The sequence below is a fragment of the Schistocerca americana genome, chromosome 3 (genome assembly GCF_021461395.2).
Source record: "Schistocerca americana isolate TAMUIC-IGC-003095 chromosome 3, iqSchAmer2.1, whole genome shotgun sequence".
Classification (NCBI taxonomy): Eukaryota; Metazoa; Arthropoda; class Insecta; order Orthoptera; family Acrididae; genus Schistocerca; species Schistocerca americana.
The window spans coordinates 573761414-573783154 of NC_060121.1; the positions used below are offsets into that span (position 1 = coordinate 573761414).

Below are 21741 nucleotides of genomic sequence, written 5' to 3' on the forward strand. Positions count from 1 at the left end.
AAATCTGAGGTCACTATTAATATTGCCTGGAAGGTGATTAGTATGCGTGATCAGCAAGGGTACTAATAAAATTGCAGGCAATATTAATAGTGACCTCAGACGTTTGCAGAAGATGCAGTTATCTATGCGTGTTCAGCAAGGGGACGGCCGTTTGGACGAGCGGTTCTAGGCGCTTCAGTCTGGAACCGCGCGACCGCTACGGTCGCAGGTTCGAATCCTGCCTCGGGCATGGTTGTGTGTGATGTCCTTAGGTTCGTTAGGTTTAAGTAGTTCTAAATTCTAAGGGACTGATCACCTCAGATGTTAAGTCCCATAGTGCTCAGAGAAATTTGAACCATTTGAATCATCAGCAAGGGTCCCAAGCCACTTCTGTGATTCACACCTGAAGTAACTTCTACATCTGACGATCACTCTCCATCCAAGATAACATGCTGCGTCCTCCCTACCAAGATGTTCTCATTCCAGTCACAAATTTCACTTGATACCCCATATGATCGTACTTTTGACAATAAGCGTAGGTGCGGTACTAAGTCAAATGCTTTTTGGAAATCAAGAAATACTGCATCTCTCTGACTTCCTTGATCCAAAACTTTCAGTGCTTTGTTTGAGATAAGTGCGAGTTGAGTTTCACATGACTGATGTTTTCGAAATCCGTGTTCGTTGGCGCTGAGAAGGTCATTCGGTTCAAGACACCTCATTACGTTTCAGCTCAGGATATGTTCCAAGATTCTACAACGAACAGACGTTTAGTACATTCGACGGTAGTTTTGCGGATCACTTCTACTCCCCTTGTTGTAGTGTGCTTTTTTCCAAGGTTTTTGTTCGAGGAACCTACGATAGATTACAGTTAGAAGACGGGCTAACTCAACTGCAGACTCATTATAGAATCTGATAGGGATTCCTCCGGGCCATGCACGTTTGTTCAGTTTTAACTATTTCGCCTGTTTCTCAGCACCGCTGACGGTAATACTTCTTTTATTCCCCTTTTCAGTGTGTCAGGCTTGGGACTGGTTTGATGCGGACCACCACAAATTCCTCACCTGTGCTAACCTCTTAATCTCAGAGTAGCATTTGCAACCTACATCCTCAATTATTTGCTGAATATATTCCAATCTCTGTCTTCCTCTACAGTTTATGCCCTCTACAGCTCCCTCTAGTACCATGGAAGTCGTTCCCTCACATGTCCTATCATATTTCTCCTTATCAGTGTTTTCCACATATTCCTTTCCTCTCCGATTCTGCGTAGAACTTCCTTATTCCTTACCTTATCGGTTCACCTATTTTTCAGCATTCGTCTGTAACACCGCATCTCAAATGCTTCAATTCTCTTCTGTTCCGGTTTTCCGGCAGTCCATCTTTCACTACCATACAATGCTGTACTCCAGACGCACATTTTCGGAAATTTCTTCCTGAAATTAAGGTCGATATTTGTTACTAGTAGACTTCTCTTTGCCCAGAATGCCCTTTTTGCCATTGCTAGTCTGCTTTTGATGTCCTCCTTGCTCATTCCGTCATTGGTTATTTTACTGCCTAGGTAGCAGAATTCCTGAAATTCATTTACTTCGTGACCATCAACCCTGATGGTAAGTTTCTTGCTGTTTTCTTTTCTACTACTTCTCATCGTCTTTCTCGATTTGCTCTCAATCCAAATTCTGTACCATTAGACTGTTCATTCTGTTGAGCAGATCATGTAGTTGTTCTTCACTTTCACTCAGGATAGCAATGTCATCAGCAAATTGTATCACCGATATCCTTTCACCTTGAATTTTAATTCCACTCCTGAATCTTTCTTTTATTTCCATCCTTGCTTCCTCGAGCTACAGATTGAACAGTGGGAGAGAAAGTATACATCTTTGTTTTACACCCTTTTTAATACAGACACTACGTTCTTGGTTGTCCACTCTTATTATTCCCTCTTGGCTGTTGTACATATTGTATATAACTCTTATCTCCCTATAGCTTACCCCTAATTTTATCAGAATTTCGAATATCTTGCACCACTTTACATTGTCGAAGGTTTTTTCCACGTCGACAGATCCCTTGAACGTGTTTTTATTTTTCTTTAGTCTTGCTTCCATTATTAACAACAACGTTATAATTACCTGTCTCGTGCCTTTACCTTTCCTAAAGCCAAACTGATCCTCATGTAGCGCATCCTCAATTTTCCTTTCCATACTTCTGTATATTATTCTTGTAAGCAGCTTCGATGCATGAGCTGTTAAGCTGATTGTGCGATAATTCTCACAATTGTCAGCTCTTGCCGTCTTCGGAATTACGTGGATGATGCTTTTCCAAAAGTCAGATGGTATGTCGCCAGACTCATACATTCTACACCTCAACGTGAATAGTCGTTACGTTGCCACTTCCCCCTATGATTTTAGAAAGTCTGATGGAATAACATCTATTCCTTCTGCCTTATTTCATCTTAAGTCCTCCAAAGCTCTTGTAAATTCTGATTCCAATACTGTATCTCCTATCTCTTCTAAATCGACTCCTGTTTCTTGTTCTATAACATCAGACAAGTCTTCCCCCTCACAGAGGCTTTCAATGTATTATTTCCACCTATCCGCTCTCTCCTCTGTATTAAACAGTGGAACTCCCGTTGCACTCTTAATGTTAATTTCGGCGTAGCTTCCCTGCACTTTTTATTTATTGCATTCCTCAGCGACTTGTTTTTCTCTGTTCCTGAGTTTCCCGGAAAATTTTTGTACGTCTTCCTTTTATCGATGTATTGAAGTATTTATATTGTTACCCATGGTTTCTGCGCATTTACCTTCTTTGTACCAATGATCTCCTTCCCAACTTCTGTGATTGTCCTTTTCAGTGATGCCCATTCCTCGTCAACTGCACTGTGTACTGAGGTACTCCTAATTGCTGTATCTATAGCCTTAGGGAACTTCAACCGTATCTCGTCATTCCTTATTAATTCCCTATCCCACTTCTTTGCGTATTGATAGTTCCTAACTAATGCCTTGGAAACTTCAGGCTACTCTTCATCAGTACTATTTTGTGGTCTGAGTCTATGACTGTTCCTTGGTATGCCTTACAACCCAGTATCTGACTTCGGAATCTCTGTCTGACCATGACCTAATGTAACTGAAATCGTCCCGTATCACCCGACCGCCGGCCAACGTGGCCGAGCGGTTCTAGGCGCTTCAATCTGCAGAAGATGCAGTTATCTATGCGTGTTCAGCAAGGGGCCGGTCGTTTGGACGAGCGGTTCTAGGCGCTTCAGTCTGGAACCGCGCGATCGCTACGTTCGCAGGTTCGAATCCTGCCTCGGGCATAGATGTGTGTGATGTCCTTAGGTTAGTTAGGTTTAAGCAGTTCTAAGTTCTAGGGGACTTATGACCTCAGATGTCTAGTCCCATAGTGCTCAGAGACATTTGAACCCTCACGCGGCCTTTTTCCAAGCATACCTCCTCCTCTTGTGATTCTTGAACGGAGTATTCGCTATTAATACTTGAAACTTGTTATAGGACTCAATTAGTCTTTCTCTTCTTGCATTCTTTGTCTCAAGCCCATATTCTCTTGTAATCTTTTCTTCTACTCCTTCCCCTACAACTGCATTCCAGTCTCCAATGACTATTAGATTTTCACATCCCTTTAAATACTGTATTACAGTTTTAAAATCCTCATACACTTTCTCTATCTCTTTATCTTCTGCCACGAGGGGTAGCCCAGCGGTCTATGGCGCCTTGTCACGGTCCGTGCGGCGTCCCCGTCGGAGGTTCGAGTCCTCCCTCGGGCGTGGGTGTGTGTTGCCCATAGCCTAAGTTACTTTAAGTTAGATTAAGTAGTGTGTCCCATAAGACCTTACCACAGTTTGATCCCATAAGACCTTACCACAAATTTCCAATTTTCTTCGTCTTCTGCTTGCGATGTCGGCATGGATACCTGAACTATCGTTGTCGGTGTTGGTTTGCTGTCGATTCTAGTAAGAACAATCTTATCACTGAACTGTTCACAGTAACACATTCTCTGCCCTACCCTCCTATTCATAACGAATCCTTCTCCCGTTATATGATTTTCTGCTGCTGTTGATATTATCCTACACTCATCTGACCAGAAATCCTTGTCCACTTCACTTCACTGACCCCTACTATATCTAGATAGAGCCATTGCATTTCCTTTTTCAGACTTTCTAGTTTCCCTACCACGTTCAGTCTTCTTAATTCCACCCCCCGACTCGTAGAACGTTGATTGTTGAATCTTTTTCTCATGGCAACCCCCCCCCCCCCCCCCACTTCGAATTGGCACTCCCCTCCCGGAGATTCGAATGGGGAACTATTCCGGAATCTTTTGTCAATGGAGAGATCATCATGACACCTCTTCAGTTACGGGCCACATGTCCTGTGAATACACGTTACGTGTCTTTAATGCAGTGGTTTCCATTGCCTTCTGCATCCTCATGCATCATTGCTGATTCTTCCGCCTTTAGGGGCAGTTTCCCACCTGTAGGACAAGAGAGTGCCTTGAACCTCTGTGCGCTTCTCTGCCTCCTTTGACAAGGCCGTTGGCAGAATGAGGAGTTACTTTTTATGTGAGAAGTCTTCTGCCACCAATGCTGATTATTAATTAAAGTTTATGGAGCGGCGGGATTCGAACCCGGGACCGAAGACGTTTTGATAACGAATCAAAGATGCTACTCCCTAGAACACGGGAGGATTAAATTCGGGCATTTCTGCTGGGTTGTCGTTTGTAAAGGAACGAACATGCGGGCTATTTGCAAATGCCGTACTTTTGATACTGCCCATCTCTTTTGATGAATGATCATACTGTCCATAAAAGATGTTGCAAGCCTCACGACATCTACCTTACTTCACGTGTTGAAACACAAGTCGGCGATGTGTCTGAGGTCAGGGTTCGACCAAAGTGTGTGGCCACCTGGCGGGCCGATGAGCTGCTGAGCTCCACAGACGATAGGCTGGCGCAGCCGCCTGAAGAGTATTTATCTAACTACTGTCTTCCTGTACTACCAAAACAAGTGGCAGTCTCGTATCCAATCACTACAAAAGAAGAAACACATGAATGTACATGCGATGAGTGAAGAATGGAGAACCCACTACCACTCACCAAATATCACTGATGTTGGAGGGTGTATCCAAAACGAAAAAAAGGACGTCCGTTCAAACTACTCATTGTAGGAAATGTTACACTTGCTTAAATCTGCTTAACATGGAACATTATACGTGAATTAATCAACGATTCACTGAGTTTCAGTAGCTAAGATACAAAAGTTATTCGTACCTATATTGAAACACTAGGGTCGATAGACTAATTACTAATGAAGTGAAACGTTCCCATCTTCCGTGCCTCCGACCTTCCGTAACGAAGCGCAGTGTGACACTGTTGGCTGCGGCCAGAATCCCCGTACAACCTGCTACGCTCATCAGAAAAATTAAGGGACGATACCGCTCCGCAAATTTAAATGGAAACGCTTACTATCGGACTCGGAGTAATTGTCTGTTCTATTACAGTGTCAAATGAAGGTAAGTTAGGGTCACCAGTCTCGCCGTAACCCGCAAGATAGGGTTAAACTTCTCACCATTCCAACGCCAATAACCGAAAGGCCCTTTAGTAGTCCAACTATTTTCACGAAGGTTCCAAGATCCGATTACCATGCTGGAATATGAACAGCGCCAACAGTTTATACCATCTCTTACTGCTCACTAGCAACACGCGCAGGTAGTTCAAAAAGTTTTGCACCGTAGTCTCTAATTTTTTTTAATTTTTTCCAGGAGGAGAACGAAATTTTTTGTTTGTAATTGTCACAACAACAAAACAGGAATACATTTCAATGTGAACAGGGAGAGAATTACAAACAACCATCACTCAGAAAACTACACGTAAACAAATGAAATTTATTGACATAAAATAACCCTAGCTTAGTGTGTCACTTCTATCCTACACAATGTACAGTTACTCAACAGGCTCACGCTGTGCTGTAAGGTAATTCTTTTTACCATCCAGGGCTTTCAACCAATCAGAATCATGACCAGAATGTAGGCCTTTTCATTGGCCGTTTTCTGCTCCTGAAAATAAGGCTTTGGTATGCTGGTGCTTCCCGACCTGGATTTTTACGACCTTTTCTGCAGCAGACGACGGGAAACAACAGTCATCTTGGGAAATCAAAAAACTTTAAGGGAACCATGGAAACTCATTTATGAAGATTACAGAATGACCGGCCCATTATTATCAGTTCGACAAAAAGTTCCTTACAATTGCAAGAGGAAATTGGCTGTGACGGCCACAAAAGCGAACAGGAGCGGCCAGGGAATAATGTGTAACACGAGTTGTCATAGGCAGTGTGTTCTGAGCTGGTTTTCACATACTCTATCTTGTCATATTAATGTCCCTCTAAAAATCCTGCAAAAATAACTTTCGTAGCGTGAACTGCTTCGAGACGTGCAGGAAGAGGCTACCTAGGTTTCCTAGTTCAAGATCCACGGCACGTACAGCCCGATCTAGGTGGCTCCAAATATTTTCCATTGGTTTAAGAACGCGGAGTTTGGTGACCAGGTGAGCACGATATACTCATTTTGGTGCTGTTTAAAGCACGAACGTACAGGGCGGCCTGCATGAGACGTTGCACTGTCGTGCCATAGTGCCAACGAAAAACAAGCAGTATCAAGGTGTGTGCATGTTCCAGAATAACAGAATGCGCACTTCTGTTGATCTATCGTACCGTCCATAATGACAAAATCACCCACAGAATGCCACAAAAACATTCTCCAGGCCATAACGGTCCCCCGACCAACCTTAACCCTTCTGAAGATAAATTCAGTGTGTTTGCCTTCGACGTTTCACGCCGTACATGCCGCAGCTATCGGTCCGATAGAGCATAAAACGTGATGCAAATGAGAAAGTCACCTGTCCGCACTTATTGGACGCTCAGTTGCTGTACTGGCATGCAAAGTCCAGCCTTTATCGCCGATTAACAGCAGTCAGCACGAGTGCATGAACCGGCGCTTGCTCAGCAACGTTCGCTGAACGGTCGTTGAGGAGGCACTCTTGGTAACTGCTTGTTTCATATTGGCGGTCAACAGTTGCACGCCTATTCGTCCGTACACATGTCCGCAGCTGTCTTTCTCCACTGTCATTTATGGTCCGTGGTGCTTAACAGTTGCCTCGTCGCCGGTTTTGGATAGCGCTGTTTTGCCATGCACACGAATGGATTACAGAGTCAGCCGCTTCTGAAATGATTCAGTGGTTCGCCCTACAACCAGTAATCATGCTCTTTGGGACATCAGAAAAATTGCACCGTTTCCACGTAGCGACAACGACTGCCATGCTTCCCGCGTGTGCCCGACAAGCCCTCACTTGCTAGTGCTGCTACTTGCCTTCTGTGAGTGTTTATTCCACGTTTAAGTCGAACATAGGCGATGGTCATAGCGGACAGTATAGCGTATGTTGATTTCATCGCCCGTGAGAAACATTAGGGTTTAGCACCCAGTGACAACGACGTAGAGCCCAAGCGCGAGTTGGGGAAAGATGAGAAAGGAAATCGACAGTCTTCTTTGCAAAACATCCATACCGCCATTTCCCTTGAGAGGTTTGAGACAATCAAGAAATATATAGATCTGTTTGTCTGGGCAGGTACTTAAACCGAACAGGAAATAAAAGTCTTAACCGCTTCGTCACCTCTCTAATAGCAATCTAATTTCATTTCCCGGTAGTAAGACTCCTTAATCAGAGCACAGTGTTACATCTTCTGTGGCAACACACGGCAATTAAAGCAATCTTATCGGACACTTTGCTGATGTCCTTGGGTTACAAACCGACTTGTATTGATTCAATTCGGCGAGTAGCCTACTGTGATTGTATTGCTTTGCTTGGAACCTGCGCTACAGCCACCGCGATGCAGTTTGATTGGTCACTAATCATAGCGTTGTTGCTGCTCGCTTTCGCCACAGTCATCCAGGTAATGGTTATCTCTTACCCATATTCATTGTAGGTCATTGTGAAAAAAATCGAAGATCAAGAGCGAAATACGGCCTTGATCATTTTCAAATCTCGAGTGGTACCTCCCTAATTTTAAATATCTTTTTATTATGTAATGAAAAGTCTACCGTATTTAATGATATGTGTTTGTTTCACTTGGTCAATATTAAGAGCCAACTTATAATATGTTCAGTTCCTACAAGTACTTTTTCTGATAAATGAGCATCTCATTTACTTCAGACAAATCTATCAATAACCAGAAGGTTTGTTTGAACGACATTTTCAAATTAATAAATTATTTCTTGAAGAGAAGAGAAAATGTCACAATAAACCTCTGGACAGCCTTTGAATCAACCATGGCTCTTTGTATTGGTAAACTGGCACTTATTTGTACTGTGACCTCTAGAAGGTATTCCATGATGTTTATGTTACTGAAGAGACTATTTTAATATATCACAATGAGTTGCAACTAAAGACCTTTTGTGACCGAATTATTACCGTATAAAACTTTAACAGATAAACTATAATAAAGGAATTGAAAATTGGCGGATTGATTATTTAATCAAAGCAGAGATTAAGTTTATTCTCTGCTCCTCGCTCCCAATAAGACACAAGTAGAAAGTACAAGGGCGTGCTGAAGAGTAATGCTTCTTAAGTTTCACTCTAAAAACTCTTCGAACATTTTTAATAAAATAAACGTCATTAATAGTCAACATCTTTATTCTTCATGTCTACATTTCTTTTTTGGTCATCAGTCTTCCGACTGGTTTGATGTGCCCCGCCATGAATTCCTCTCCTACGAAAACCTCTTCATCTCAGATTAGCACTTGCAACCTACGTCCTCAATTATTTGCTGGATGTATTGCAATCTCTATCTTCCTCTACAGTTTTTGCCCTCTACAGCCCCCGCTAATACCGTGGAAGTCAATCCCTCATGTCTTAACAGATGTCCTATCATCCTGTCCCTTTTCCTTATCAGTGTTTTCTTCATATTCCTTTACTCTCCGATTCTATGCAGAAACGTCTCATTCCTTACTTCATCAGCCCACCTAGTTTCCAACATTCGTCTGTAGCATCACACCTCAAATGATTCAGTTCTGTTACTGTTTTCCCATAGTCCATGTTTCACTACCATACAACGCTGTACTCCAGACGTACATTCTAAGAAATTCCTTCCTCTAATTATGGCCTATGTTTGATGCTACTAGACTTCTTTTGGCCAGGAATGCCCTTTTGGCCATTGCTAGTCGGCTTTTGATGTGCTCCTTGCTCCGTCCGTGATTGGTTATTTTACTGCCTACGTGACCAACAATCCTGATGTTAAGTTTCTCGCTGTTCTCATTTCTTCTACTTACCACTACCTTCGTCTTTCTTCGGTTTACTCTCAATCCATATTCTGAACTCATTAGATTGTTTATTTCATTCAGTAGATCATGTGAATTATTATGGGTGGAGGTTATACTCAACAACCGAGCTAGGTTAATAATTGGCTTCTTTTACCGACCTCCTGACTCAGCAGCATTAGTGGAAAAACAACTGAGAGAAAATCTGGACTACATTTCACATAAATTTCCTCAGCATGTTATAGTCCTAGGTGGAGATTTCAATTTACCAGATAAAGACTGGGACACTCAGATGTTTAGGACGGGTGGTAGGGACAGAGCATCGAGTGACACTATACTGAGTGCACTATCCGAGATTTACTTCGAGCAATTACACAGAGAACCGACTCGTGGAGATAACATCTTGGACCTACTGATAACTACCAGACCCGAAATTTTCGACTCTGTAAGCGCAGAACAGGGAATCAGTGATCATAAGGTCGTTGCAGTAGTGGAAGTAAATAGGAATATAAAAAAAAGGGAGGAAGGTTTATCTGTTTATCAAGAGTAATAGGAGACAGATTTCAGACTACCTAACAGACAAAAACGAAAATTTCTGTTCCGACACTGAAAATGTTGAGTGTTTATGGAAAAAGTTCAAGGCAATCGTAAAATGCCTTTCAGATAGATAAGTGCCGAGTAAAACTGTGAGGGACGGGCAAAACGCACCGTGGTTCAACATCAAAGTTAGGAAACTACTGCGAAAGCAAAGAGCACTTCACTGGCAATATAAACGCAGCCAAAACCTCTCAGACAAACAGAAGCTAAACGATGTCAAAGTTAGCGTAAGGAGGGCTATGCGTGAAGCGTTCAGTGAATTCGAAAGTAAAATACTATGTACCGACTTAACAGAAAATCCTAGGAAGTTCTGGTCTTACGTTACATCAGTAAGTGGATCGAAACAGCATATCCAGACACTCTGGGACGATAATGGCTTTGAAACAGAGGCGACACGCGTAAAGCTGAAATACTAAACACCTTTTTCCAAAGCTGTTTCACAGAGGAAGACCGGACGGCAATTCCTTCTCTAAATCCTCGTACGAACTAAAAAATGGCTGACATCGAAATAAGTGTCCAAGGAATAGAAAAGCAACTGAAACCACTCAACAGAGGAAAGTCCACTGGACCTAATGGGATACCAATTCGATTCTACACAGAGTACGCGAAAGCACTTGCCCCCCTTCTAACAGCCGTGTACCGCAAGTCCCTAAAGGAACGGAAGGTTCCAAATGATTGGAAAAGGGCACAGGTAGTTCCAGTTTTCAAGAAAGGTCGTCGAGCAGCTGCGCAAAACCATAGACCTATATCTCTAACATCGATCTGTTGTAGAATTTTAGAACATGTTTTTTGCTCGCGTATCATGTCATTTCTGGAAACCCAGAACCTACTCTGTAGGAATCAACATGGATTCCGGAAACAGCGATCGTGTGAGACCCAACTCGCTTTATTTGTTCATGAGACCCAGAAAATATTATATTCAGGCTCCCAGGTAGATGCCATTTTCCTTGACTTTCGGAAGGCGTTAGGTACAGTTTCCGCACTGTCGCCTGGTAAACAAAGTAAGAGCATACGGAATATCAGACCAGCTGTGTGGCTGGATTGAGGACTTTTTAGCAAACAGAACACAGCATGTTTTTCTTAATGAAGAGACGTCTACAGATGTTAAATTAACCTCTGGCGTGCCACAGAAGAGTGTTATGGGACCATTGCTTTTCACAATATATATAAATGACCTAGTAGATAGTGTCGGAAGTTCCATGCGGCTTTTAGCGGGTGATGATATAGTATACAGAGAAAAATGCAGCGAAATGCAGGAAGATCTGCAGCCGATACGCACTTGGTGCAATGAGTGGCAACTGACCCTTAACATAGACAAATGTAATGTATTGCGAATACATAGAAAGAAGAATCTTTTATTGTATGATTATATGATAGCGGAAAAAACACTGGTACCAGTTACTTCTGTAAAATATCTGGGATTATGCGTACGGAACGATTTGAAGTGGAATGGGAATGATCATATAAAATCAACTGTTGGTAAGGTGGATACAAGGTTGAGATTCATTGGGAGAGTCCTTAGAAAATGTAGTCCATCAACAAAGGAGGTGGCTTGCAAAACAATGGTTCGACCTATACTTGAGTATTGCTCATCAGTGTGAGATCCGTACCAGGTCGGGTTGACAAGAGATAGAGAACATCCAAGGAAGAGCGGCGCGTTTTGTCATAGGGTCATTTGGTAAGCGTGATAACGTTACGGAGATGTTTGGCAAACTCAAGTGGCAGACTCTGCAAGAGAGGCGCTCTGCATCACGGTGTAGCTTGCTGTCCAAGTTTCGAGAGTGTGCGTTGCTGGATGAGGTATCGAATTTATTGCTTCCCCCTACTTATACCTATCGAGGAGATCACGAATGTAAAATTAGAGAGATTCGAGCGCGCACGGATGCTTTCCGACAGTCGTTCTTCCCGCGAACCATACGCGACTGGAACAGGAAAGGGAGGTAATGACAGTGGCACGTTAAGTGCCCTCCGCCACACACCGTTGGGTGGCTTGCGGAGTATAAATGTAGATGTAGATGTAGAATGCGTGAATGTGGGTCCCTGGACCTCTTCTTCCCGGCTGTTGGCACCTGCTGATACAACTTACGTTTTAAATACACATAGAGAAATCCAGTGGCTTCAAATCCGGCGACACAGAGGTCCAGTCAATGCAGCTACCTCTGCTGATACACCGACCAGAGTAAACAGGCTCTAATATCTCCCGTACTTCAATCGCGTAACGCGCTAGGCAGCCGTCATGCTGAAACCACGTAGTTCTCGAATGTCCACAGCAACATCCTGCGGTAGTAATGGTAGTTCCTGTTCCAAAAACTTTCAATATTTGCTTCAATTTAACGTGTCGCCGATAAAATACCAATTTGTTTGTTACTCATGATGCCTAACTATACGTCAACCGACAAAGCACGCTAACGATCAAGTTGCGCCGGCCTGTGTGGCCGTGCGGTTCTAGACGCTTCAGTCTGGAACCGAGTGACCGCTACGGTCGCAGGTTCCGATCCTGCCTCGGGCATGGATGTGCGTGATGTCGTTAGGTTAGTTCGGTTTAAGTAGTTCTAAGTTCTAGGGGACTGATGACCACAGATGTTAAGTCCATAGTGCTCAGAGCCATTTGAACCATTTAATCAAGTTGCCGTAACCAGTGAGGATTGTCTATACTTGAGAAATGCATATTATACCGGTTAACACTAGCATGTTTTGTGAATGTTGACTCATCCGAAAATAGTACCTCGTTTGTATTTTTTGACGTGCCCATTCAGGAAACACTACCAGATTATGGAAGACGACGGCATGAAGTTCTAGATGTTGTGATACATGGTATGGATGATACTTATGGCAATGCAGTATTGTAACAGTACTATTACCTATGGGGATACCAGAATTGCGGTGTAAATGCCCGGCGCTTATCCGTGGGTTGCGGTGAACTATCTTTAGTAGAGCCATTTCATTAACTTCTCCTCTAACACTATTGCTTTTGGCGGTCCGTACGCTGCCATCATACATAAAGGCGTTCACAACCTCGTAAAAGAACGAACACGAGTGAGATTTCTTTGCAAAACACTCGGCATACAAGACAACAACAGCCACAACATTTCTCCTGCGCCGGCCGCTGTGGCCGAGCTGTTTTAGACGCTTCAGTACGGAAATGCGCTGCTGCTACGGTCGTAGGTTCGAATCCTGACTCGGGCATGGATGTGTGTGATGTCCTTAGGTTAGTTTAGGTTTAAGCTGTCCTAGGTCTAGGGGACTGATGACCTCAGCTGTTAAGTCCCATAGTGGTTAGAGCCATTTGAACCATTTGAATTTCTCCTACATTGTACTTTTTTTATTCTCTGGTTGCAACATTCATCGTCTACTTGCCTTCTGCAAATCATAGCTAGTTGTGCTGTCAATAAGCACTGCGCAACTACGGTATTTTTAGAGACGCTACCTCTTCTACGCCTACATCTACATCTACATTCATACTCCGCAAGCCACCTGACGGTGTGTGGCAGAGGGTACTTTCAATACCTCTATTGGTTCTCTCTTCTATTCTAGTCTCGTATTGTTCATGGAAAGAAAGATTGTCGGTATGCCTCTGTGTGGGCTCTAATCTCTCTGATTTTATCCTCATGGTCTCTTCGCGAGATATACGTAGGAGGGAGCAGTATACTGCTTGACTTCTCGCTGAAGGTATGTTCTCGAAACTTCAACAAAAGCCCGTACCGAGCTACTGAGCGTCTCTCCTGCACGATACATGAACTCCAGTCGCAGTGGTTCAAATGGCTCTGAGCACTATGGGACTTAACATCTATGGTCATCAGTCCCCTAGAACGTAGAACTACTTAAACCGAACTAACCTAAGGACATCACACAACACCCAGTCATCACGAGGCAGAGAAAATCCCTGACCGCGCCGGGAATCGAACCCGGGAACCCGGACGTGGGAAGCGAGAACGCTACCGCACAACCAGTCGCAGTGCACTGCGTGTCATGATCGTCGTAGTGCGCTACACGGCCGCGGTGGCGCTTGCAGCGATCCTCTGTTCTATGTGGAGGAGGAATACAACGTTGCGACTGGGGTTTCGAATTACAAGTTATGGAATACTGGCCCGTTCCTATCCTCGCATGGTGGAGGTGAGGTCCCATGTGCCATTGGATATTCAAGGGCCTCGAGTAGCATGTCGGAAATTACGATTGTGTACCCGTTTCTATTCCTCCGGTTACAGCGACTTCTGTTGCGAACTGAAGAAAATGCTTCAGACATAACGTATTGCAAATCTTGCCGTAGATCGTAATCTGCAATAAAAACGGCGGTTTCCATTGAAGATTTCAAATTTGCTCCCCACCACCCATGCACAGGGTGCAATGGTGTGTTAAGTGTGTATCGTTGGATGGCCACCTCCGAGACAGATAAATTGGAATCATAACTGTTTTCGATCCGATGTGTAGTTTTCGAGATATTTCAATGTCCTCATTTAAAAGTAACACCTGGTATAAACTTAGTGGTATTGAGATCTATTATACAAGAAACGTTAGAATCACATAAGCATCGACATCAACTACCGACCTGAATGATTTACTAAATGCAGGATGGTTTATAGATCGATAGTAAGTGACCACTTTAGTGCATGTATCCCAATCAAAATGTTTATGAGGTTCTTTGTTGATTAGGAATGATAAACAGGAACTGTTTTTGGATCAAAGGTTTATGGATAATATACATTAATAACAATTGGCGTGAAGGAAAACGAAAATATTTTGCTGGGTGAATTAGAGTGTAAGTGTCTCACATATTTGTATTAGATGAAGAGCATTTGATACTTTTACGTGTGTTGTATGCAGGTGCTCAGTTACCAGTAACCTTCCGGTCATAGGAACTTTACAAGCGTGAAAAAGTGAATCTGACAACGTAAACTAAGCAATTCTATGGTGTACATAAATTCTGAGCTTTTTCCCGTAGGTAACTTATAGCTTGACTCGAGCAATAACAATGTCAGTCTATTTTATGGCATGTACCCAAAGTTCTGCTCTTCTTAGTATGAAGGCGATGAATTTGGTTCAAATGGCTCTGAGCACTATGGGACTCAACTGCTGTGGTCATAAGTCCCCTAGAACTTAGAACTAATTAAACCTAACTAACCTAAGGACATCACACACATCCATGCCCGAGGCAGGATTCGAACCTGCGACCGTAGCAGCCCCGCGGTTCCCGACTGCGCGCCTAGAACCACTAGACCACCGCGACCGGCCGCGATGAATTTGGATGCATGCTCAGTCCACAGAAGTTTAAAGAATTATAGTCCATAGCGATGATAGACCGTTCAGTAGAAAAGAGGCAGTGAAAACTGGAACTGTAATTACAGATATTTAAACTGAATTATCAAAAAACGTCTCTCCACGCACCGCAGCATATGCATTGTAACTGCTTGACTGTCTCATAAACAACTCATATCTCAGACGAATCGTTCAGTGTATAGTACAAATGTAGAGTTATTGCACACGCGTACGCATTTTTACGAGAGTGCCTCTGAGTTGAAACACCGTATTGGATGCGCAGCAATTTCAAAATAAGTTTGGCCACTTTGTGTTTAAGGATGTTGCGTTCGTTGCATTATCTAACAATGGATGAGCTATGCTATTTCATGTCATGCTATTTAACAATCGTTGTTTCACCCATACCGTTTAGTGTAGTACAATTTGCTAGGAGCCAATGAGCCACTGTATGATTGACTCAATTTTGCCATGGGAAGGACTGGGATACTGAGCGAACTTCTCTTGAAAATAATATGACATCGCGCCGAAACTATCATCACACAGTCGAAAGGCCGTGAAAATGTTTTGTACGTGGGTGAAATCTTTAAAAGCGCATAAATCCGAAATCTCAAAGGGTAAAACTGTTCATCAACTGAAGACCCATTCAGCCGGCCGGCGTGGCCGAGCGGTTCTAGACGCTACAGTCTGGAACCGCGCGACCGCTACGGTCGTAGGTTAGAATCCTGCCTCGGGCATGGATGTGTGTGATATCCTTAGGTAAGTTAGGTTTAAGTAGTTCTAATTTCTAGGGGACTGATGACCTCAGATGTTATGCCCTATAGTGCTCAGAGGCATTTGAACCATTTTTTGAAGACCGAGTCAAATGTTTGTGTGTTTCAAATAATCCACAAATACTTTTACATTGGATTACGAATAAATGATATCGTATTTTAAGACTGAGCATTTACTTATTCAGCTCCCCTACACCTATTTTTACGCGGAGACAGTACTCGTCCTGCTGTGTAGATCTGCTCCATGAGCCATCATGGCCACCACAACCAATGCACAGGCACCATGTCAGGATCAGGAAAAGGCATGCTTCATATGTGGTGCATCAGACATTAAAATGTGATGCATGACACGTGCTAGCAGCTTTCCATCGCCATACTAGTGGCTCCACATAAAAAGCATGATGTATTGGCGTAATATAACATTTGATGATTATGCATTGCTTTCTCAATTCCGTTCACATGCTCAACCAAGTCAGGGTGGTGAGATACTGTATGATTTCAACAAGACATCTGCTTGGTGCAAATACTACCAAATGACTGTAAGTAGTGAAAAGTGTGAGATCATCCGCATCAGTACTAAACGGAATCGGTTAAATTTCGCTTACAAATAACGCAAATATATAGGCTTTCAGTTCAACTAAATACCTACAATATATCTATTATCAACAACTTAAATTGGAAACGAGCTCATAGATAATGTTGTGGGGAAGGCGAATAAAAGACTGTGTTTTATTGCCAGAATACCTGGAAGATGCAATGGATCTACTAAAGAAACTGCCTACTCAACGCTTGCCCTCCCCGGCTAGAGCAGTGTTGTCTTTTATGGGATACTTACCAGAGGCCGCCAAAAACGTTCAAAAAAAGGACACTAGTCTTGTATTATTACGAGAGAGTATTATGGATATGGGGTGAGGGCTGGGATGGCAATCGTTAAAACTTGGGGGTTTTTCGTCGTGGAGAGAATTTTTTACGAAGTTTCAGTCATCAGCTTTATCCCCCGAAAACGAAATTATTTTGTTGACACCCATGTAGAAAGGGCGAAATCAGAGCTTAAAAGGATATATTTAAGTGTTCGTTTTTCCCGCGCGTTGTTTGAGAATAGAACGGTAGACAAAGAGTCTGAAGGTTGTTCGATGAACCCTCTGCAAGCCACTGAAGTATGAATTATTGAGTATTCATGTTTATGCAGATGTAACTGTAGAATTTATTAATTCCTATTCTATAGAAGGTGAGTGCTGACACGTGTGAATATTATCAAACCAGCAGTTTAATAAATAATGGTTGCAAAATATTGACACGAATAATTTATAAATGAATGGAAAAGTCGGTGGATTCTGATCACAGGAAAGGCCAGTTTGGGTTCCGGAGAAATACTGGAGCACGCGAAGCAATACTGATACTAGCAACTAGCTTAAAAGGTAGGTTAATGAAAGGAAAACCAATCTTTATAGCATTTGTACATTCAGGGAAAGCTTTTGACGCTGTTTTCTAGAATACTATTTTTTTATAATCTGAAGGTGCCAGGGATAAAGTACAGGGAGTGAACAGTTGTCCACAACGTATTCAGAAAGCTGGCTGCCGTTGTAAGAACCTAAGGGCGTGAAAGGCTGTAGGGGTTGAGGAGGGAAAGACTAGGAGTTTTATGCTCTTTTCTATGGTATTCAGTCTGTCCACTGATTAGGAAGTAAAAGAAGCTAAGGAGAAATTTAACCAAGGAATTAAAGTTCATGAGGAAGAAATAAAAACTTTACGGATTCCCGACGACATTGCAATTCTGTGAGGTATGGCAAAGGACTAGGAAGAGCAGTTGAACGGGTGGGAAAGTGTCTTGAAAAATATTAGTGGAACATAGTCGAGTTCAATCAGGAGACGATGTGGAAATTAGATTACGAAATGATACACAAAAGGAAGTCTAGAATTCTGCTATTTCGCTAGCAAAATAACTGACGATGGTTAAAGTCGAGAGATACAAAATACAGACAGGCAACAGCACAAAAAGAATTTCTGGAAACCAGAAATTTGCTAGCGTCTAAAATCAATTTATATGTTACAAACACTTTTTTGTACGGAAATGAAACATGGGCGATAAGTAGTTCACACAAGAAGAAAACAGTATCTTCTGAAATGCGATGCTACAGAAGAGTACTCCAGTTTAGGTGTGTAGTACGAGTAACTAATGACGCGGTAATGAATCGAATTGGGGTTAGAAAGAAAAGTATGGTACAACTCGACTAAAAGAAGGGGTGAGAGGATAGGACATATCCAGAGGCATCAAGGAATTAACAGTTTGGTAATCGAAGTAAGTGTGAGGGATAAATTGTAGAGGAATACAAGGTTTGAATACATTAATCAGATGGATGTAGGTTTCGTTGATTATGCAGAGATGAAGAGGTTTGCTCAGGATAGATTAGCGTACAGAGTTACATCAAACCTTTCTTTAGATTGAAGAACACAATAAGAACAAGTTCTGATGATTTATTAAAGTACAAAACACGTGCTACATTCTGTAACTGTAGTCAAATCCAGAGCCGCCGTTCTGTGTGCACTTGCTATTTGTCAGTTTCCATTACACGCTCCGCGTTTCTTCAGACTGACATTGGGCACCTCCATGATTGTAAAAGGTTTTCCTTCCGCGTACGCAGTTTCAACGTCTTCCACAAGGGGTTGCTGATGTGTGTTAGGCGTATCTGTTCGGTCTAAACGACTCCAATGACTGTTAGTGCACACTAAGGACCGTGTGAAAAAATATACTGTTTGTTAACTATCTTCATCGTTCGCGAAACAATTTGCCACACAACCAATCTGAACATAATTTTGAAGCAACAAGTTTCAAAATGCTCTTATGTCAGTTTCATCTCCAACGTAAATCTGAAGAACAGTTGCATTCTTCCTAACAAATAATTCTGTGGCCACATTTTTGAGTACACTAAATCACGTAAGGTTATGTTCGCCAACAAAAATTGAACCTATTTCAGGCGGAGGACGTGCTGGTGACTGTGCAGCAGGGCACTCTAAGAGGGACCACGGCCACGAGCCTCTACAACACGTCCTACACGGCCTTCCTGGGCATCCCGTATGCTCAGCCTCCAATTGGAGAGCTGCGGTTCCAGGTGAGTACCCACTGTGTGAACGACACCGTAACTTTTATTCCACAAAGTAACAAATTATGTCTACCGAAGATGTCTTTCCTAGGTTGCAGTAGAACAAATAGTGAACCCTCTTTGAGATTAAAGAGTCGGTATTGGTCTTTGATGCAGCTATTTCCGTTTCAAGAACATCACCCATCATCTGACGCATCTAAGTATGCCGCACCTTTCGGTTGACGTTCACACCTCTCTCAGGCATATTCTGAAACGACTCTCACGTGATTGTACCACGTCGGTCCGAGACGTACACTGTGTGGAAAAAAAGGTGAAGCACTCAGAAGGGGAGGAGGAACGACATGAACCTTCACTGTTTTAAAGAAGTCCAATTATCAAACAACCTCGTAATATGAGCCCAGTTAGCAGATTGGTGTTGCAGCCGATGTAACCTGGATGCACACACCGAATCGGATGGGAAGAGTGTCTTAAAGCTGTTGCGCTCACTCCTGAGGCAAGCCGCTCCGCAACTGTTGTAATAGTCCTTGATAACCTGGGTACTGGGTCTAGGACGGAGTTGTTGTCTGAGCTCGACCCACACATTTTCCGTTGCGGACAGATCTGGGGGCCTCGCTGGCCTCAGGAGCACCACAACATGACGCAGACAGTTCATAGCGGCCCGTAGCATGTCTGGGCACGTACTGTACTGACAAAAAATTGTATCAATATGCTGTCGCATGAAAGAAAAAACACGAATACGCACGATGTCCATGAGCCACCATAGTGCCGTCAGTGTTCACTCAATCATTAGCAGCCGCGAACTAAAGCCATACCCTATGGCTCCCCGTATCGTGATGCCAGCAGTAACGCCACTGTTCCCCTCTAAGACGCTAGAAGATGATGACCTCTCACCTGACCGCCACCATACTCGCTGATGATGGTTATTTGGGGTAGTGCAGAACCGTGATTCGCTGCTGCAGGAAACGTGACACCATTATTCAGCAGTTCATGCTTCCATGTCATGCTACCACTCCGAACAGTACCGTTGGTATTGTGCTGTTGACGGTAGCCTAAGCTTTGGGCAGTAAGTCCCTAGACCGACTGCTGTCGGCCAAGGATGTGAGATGACACAAAAAGTTGCAGGATGTTCCTGGATGGCAGGCGCCGGTGTTATAGGGTTACGATGTGCTCGATGATCAGACGTGGCTGACCAGAATCTTGACAACGTGTTTGTCTCCTCTAACATTCCCATGCAGTCCAATGTCGCGCAACTGACACATCTGAATGGCCTACAAATTTTGATACACCTCGATTTACCAGCTGGCCAAATGGAGACGCCGGTTAAGCTTCTCTGAAACTCTTTTTGGTGTTGATAACGCTGTCTCAAACCACTATCCTTCACAGTGATAATACCTGACGCTGTCCAGGTTCCTTATAAACGCCATCAGCCCTAATTGCAACACTGAACACGAATAAAACTGTTGCACTCTGTAGCCATTCTACCCGTCAAAGAGAATTGCAATGACAGTAATTTATACACCAGGTACGTCAACAAAGTTATTTGGAAATCTAGCCACGTCATATGGATGCTTCACCTTTTTGTTTGTCAGATTACAATGCTGCTGCAGGACTGGTCGAACGGATCACATTTCTTATTCCGCTAGGTCGGCTGTCGTATCCCGATACGCCATCATCCAGGCGAACGGCTGCTCGAATTATGGACTGCCATTACGATCACCTGACGATTGGGACGGTCCTATAGTATGTGGAGACATTCACTTGGGCTTTCATGGAACCTGGGGCAGTAATCAAAGGCAGAATGATATTTGTGGATTACGTGTAGATTACTGCAGACCATCTGCATCCATCATTAATGAAATCTTCTCTGACAGTGATGTCATCTTCTAGCCGAGCGGTCTAGGGCACTGCAGTCTTGGACTGTCCGGTTGGTCCCGGCGGAGTTTAGTGTCCTCCCTCGGGTATGGGTGTGTGTGTTTGTCCTTAGGATGATTTAGGTTAAGCAGTGTGTAAGCTTAGGGACTGATGACCTTAGCAGTTAAGTCCCATAAGATTTCACACACATTTGAACATTTTTTGATCTCAGAATCGTGTCACTGTAGTTTGAGGAACATAGTGAATCCATGTTGATGACAAGGCTACTAAATTCACCTGATCTGAACGTAATGGAAAACATCTGGGACGCTGTCTGGCGCCAGCTTCACACCTTCATACCACTGGCCACTAGTATACCGTAATTTCGTGACATGTGCGTTCACGTATCTGGTGCCACATACCTCGGGATTAATCACATCGATGCCACGCAGAGCCGGTACTGTATTGCGTTTCACACCTGGCCCAGCACGTTATTAAGCAGGTGGTCATTATGTTTTGGCTCGTCTAGTTCGCCATACTGAACGCCAGAGGCAGTGTCTGGTATACGGATAGAGAAGGTCTCACTCTAGCCAGGAAGTGATGGTTCACCGTTCCTGTAAGACTAAATGGATTTTGGTCTAGGCATACTAACTTGATTTTATAAACGAGTAAATTCCCTAGGATGGCCGCTGATTTCTAGCACATGTTCACACCCAATTTTGTAATGCCTTGGTAGTAAGTTCTCTCCTGTAGAATACAATGAGCAACAGAAGCCGGAAGAGACAAATGAGAACCCCTCAATTCAGTTACTGAGGCTCAATGGCTGTACGGGAAAAATTAATAAAAATACATATATGTTCTCGGAACCGTTCGGAGCTTGCG

At 43.3% G+C, this 21741-nt stretch overlaps 1 protein-coding gene across 1 annotated transcript in view; it reads left to right on the forward strand.

Annotated features, from left to right (window-relative positions):
- The first annotated feature begins 7811 nt into the window (after positions 1 to 7811).
- LOC124606232 (fatty acyl-CoA hydrolase precursor, medium chain-like) overlaps positions 7812 to 21741 on the forward strand; it is a 97260-nt gene continuing 83330 nt past the window's right edge. The window contains exons 1-2 of the mRNA XM_047138208.1: positions 7812 to 7924; positions 18883 to 19017. Coding sequence (XP_046994164.1) covers positions 7862 to 7924; positions 18883 to 19017 — 198 coding nt within the window. The 5' untranslated portion in view covers positions 7812 to 7861. The remainder of the gene's footprint in view (positions 7925 to 18882; positions 19018 to 21741) is intronic.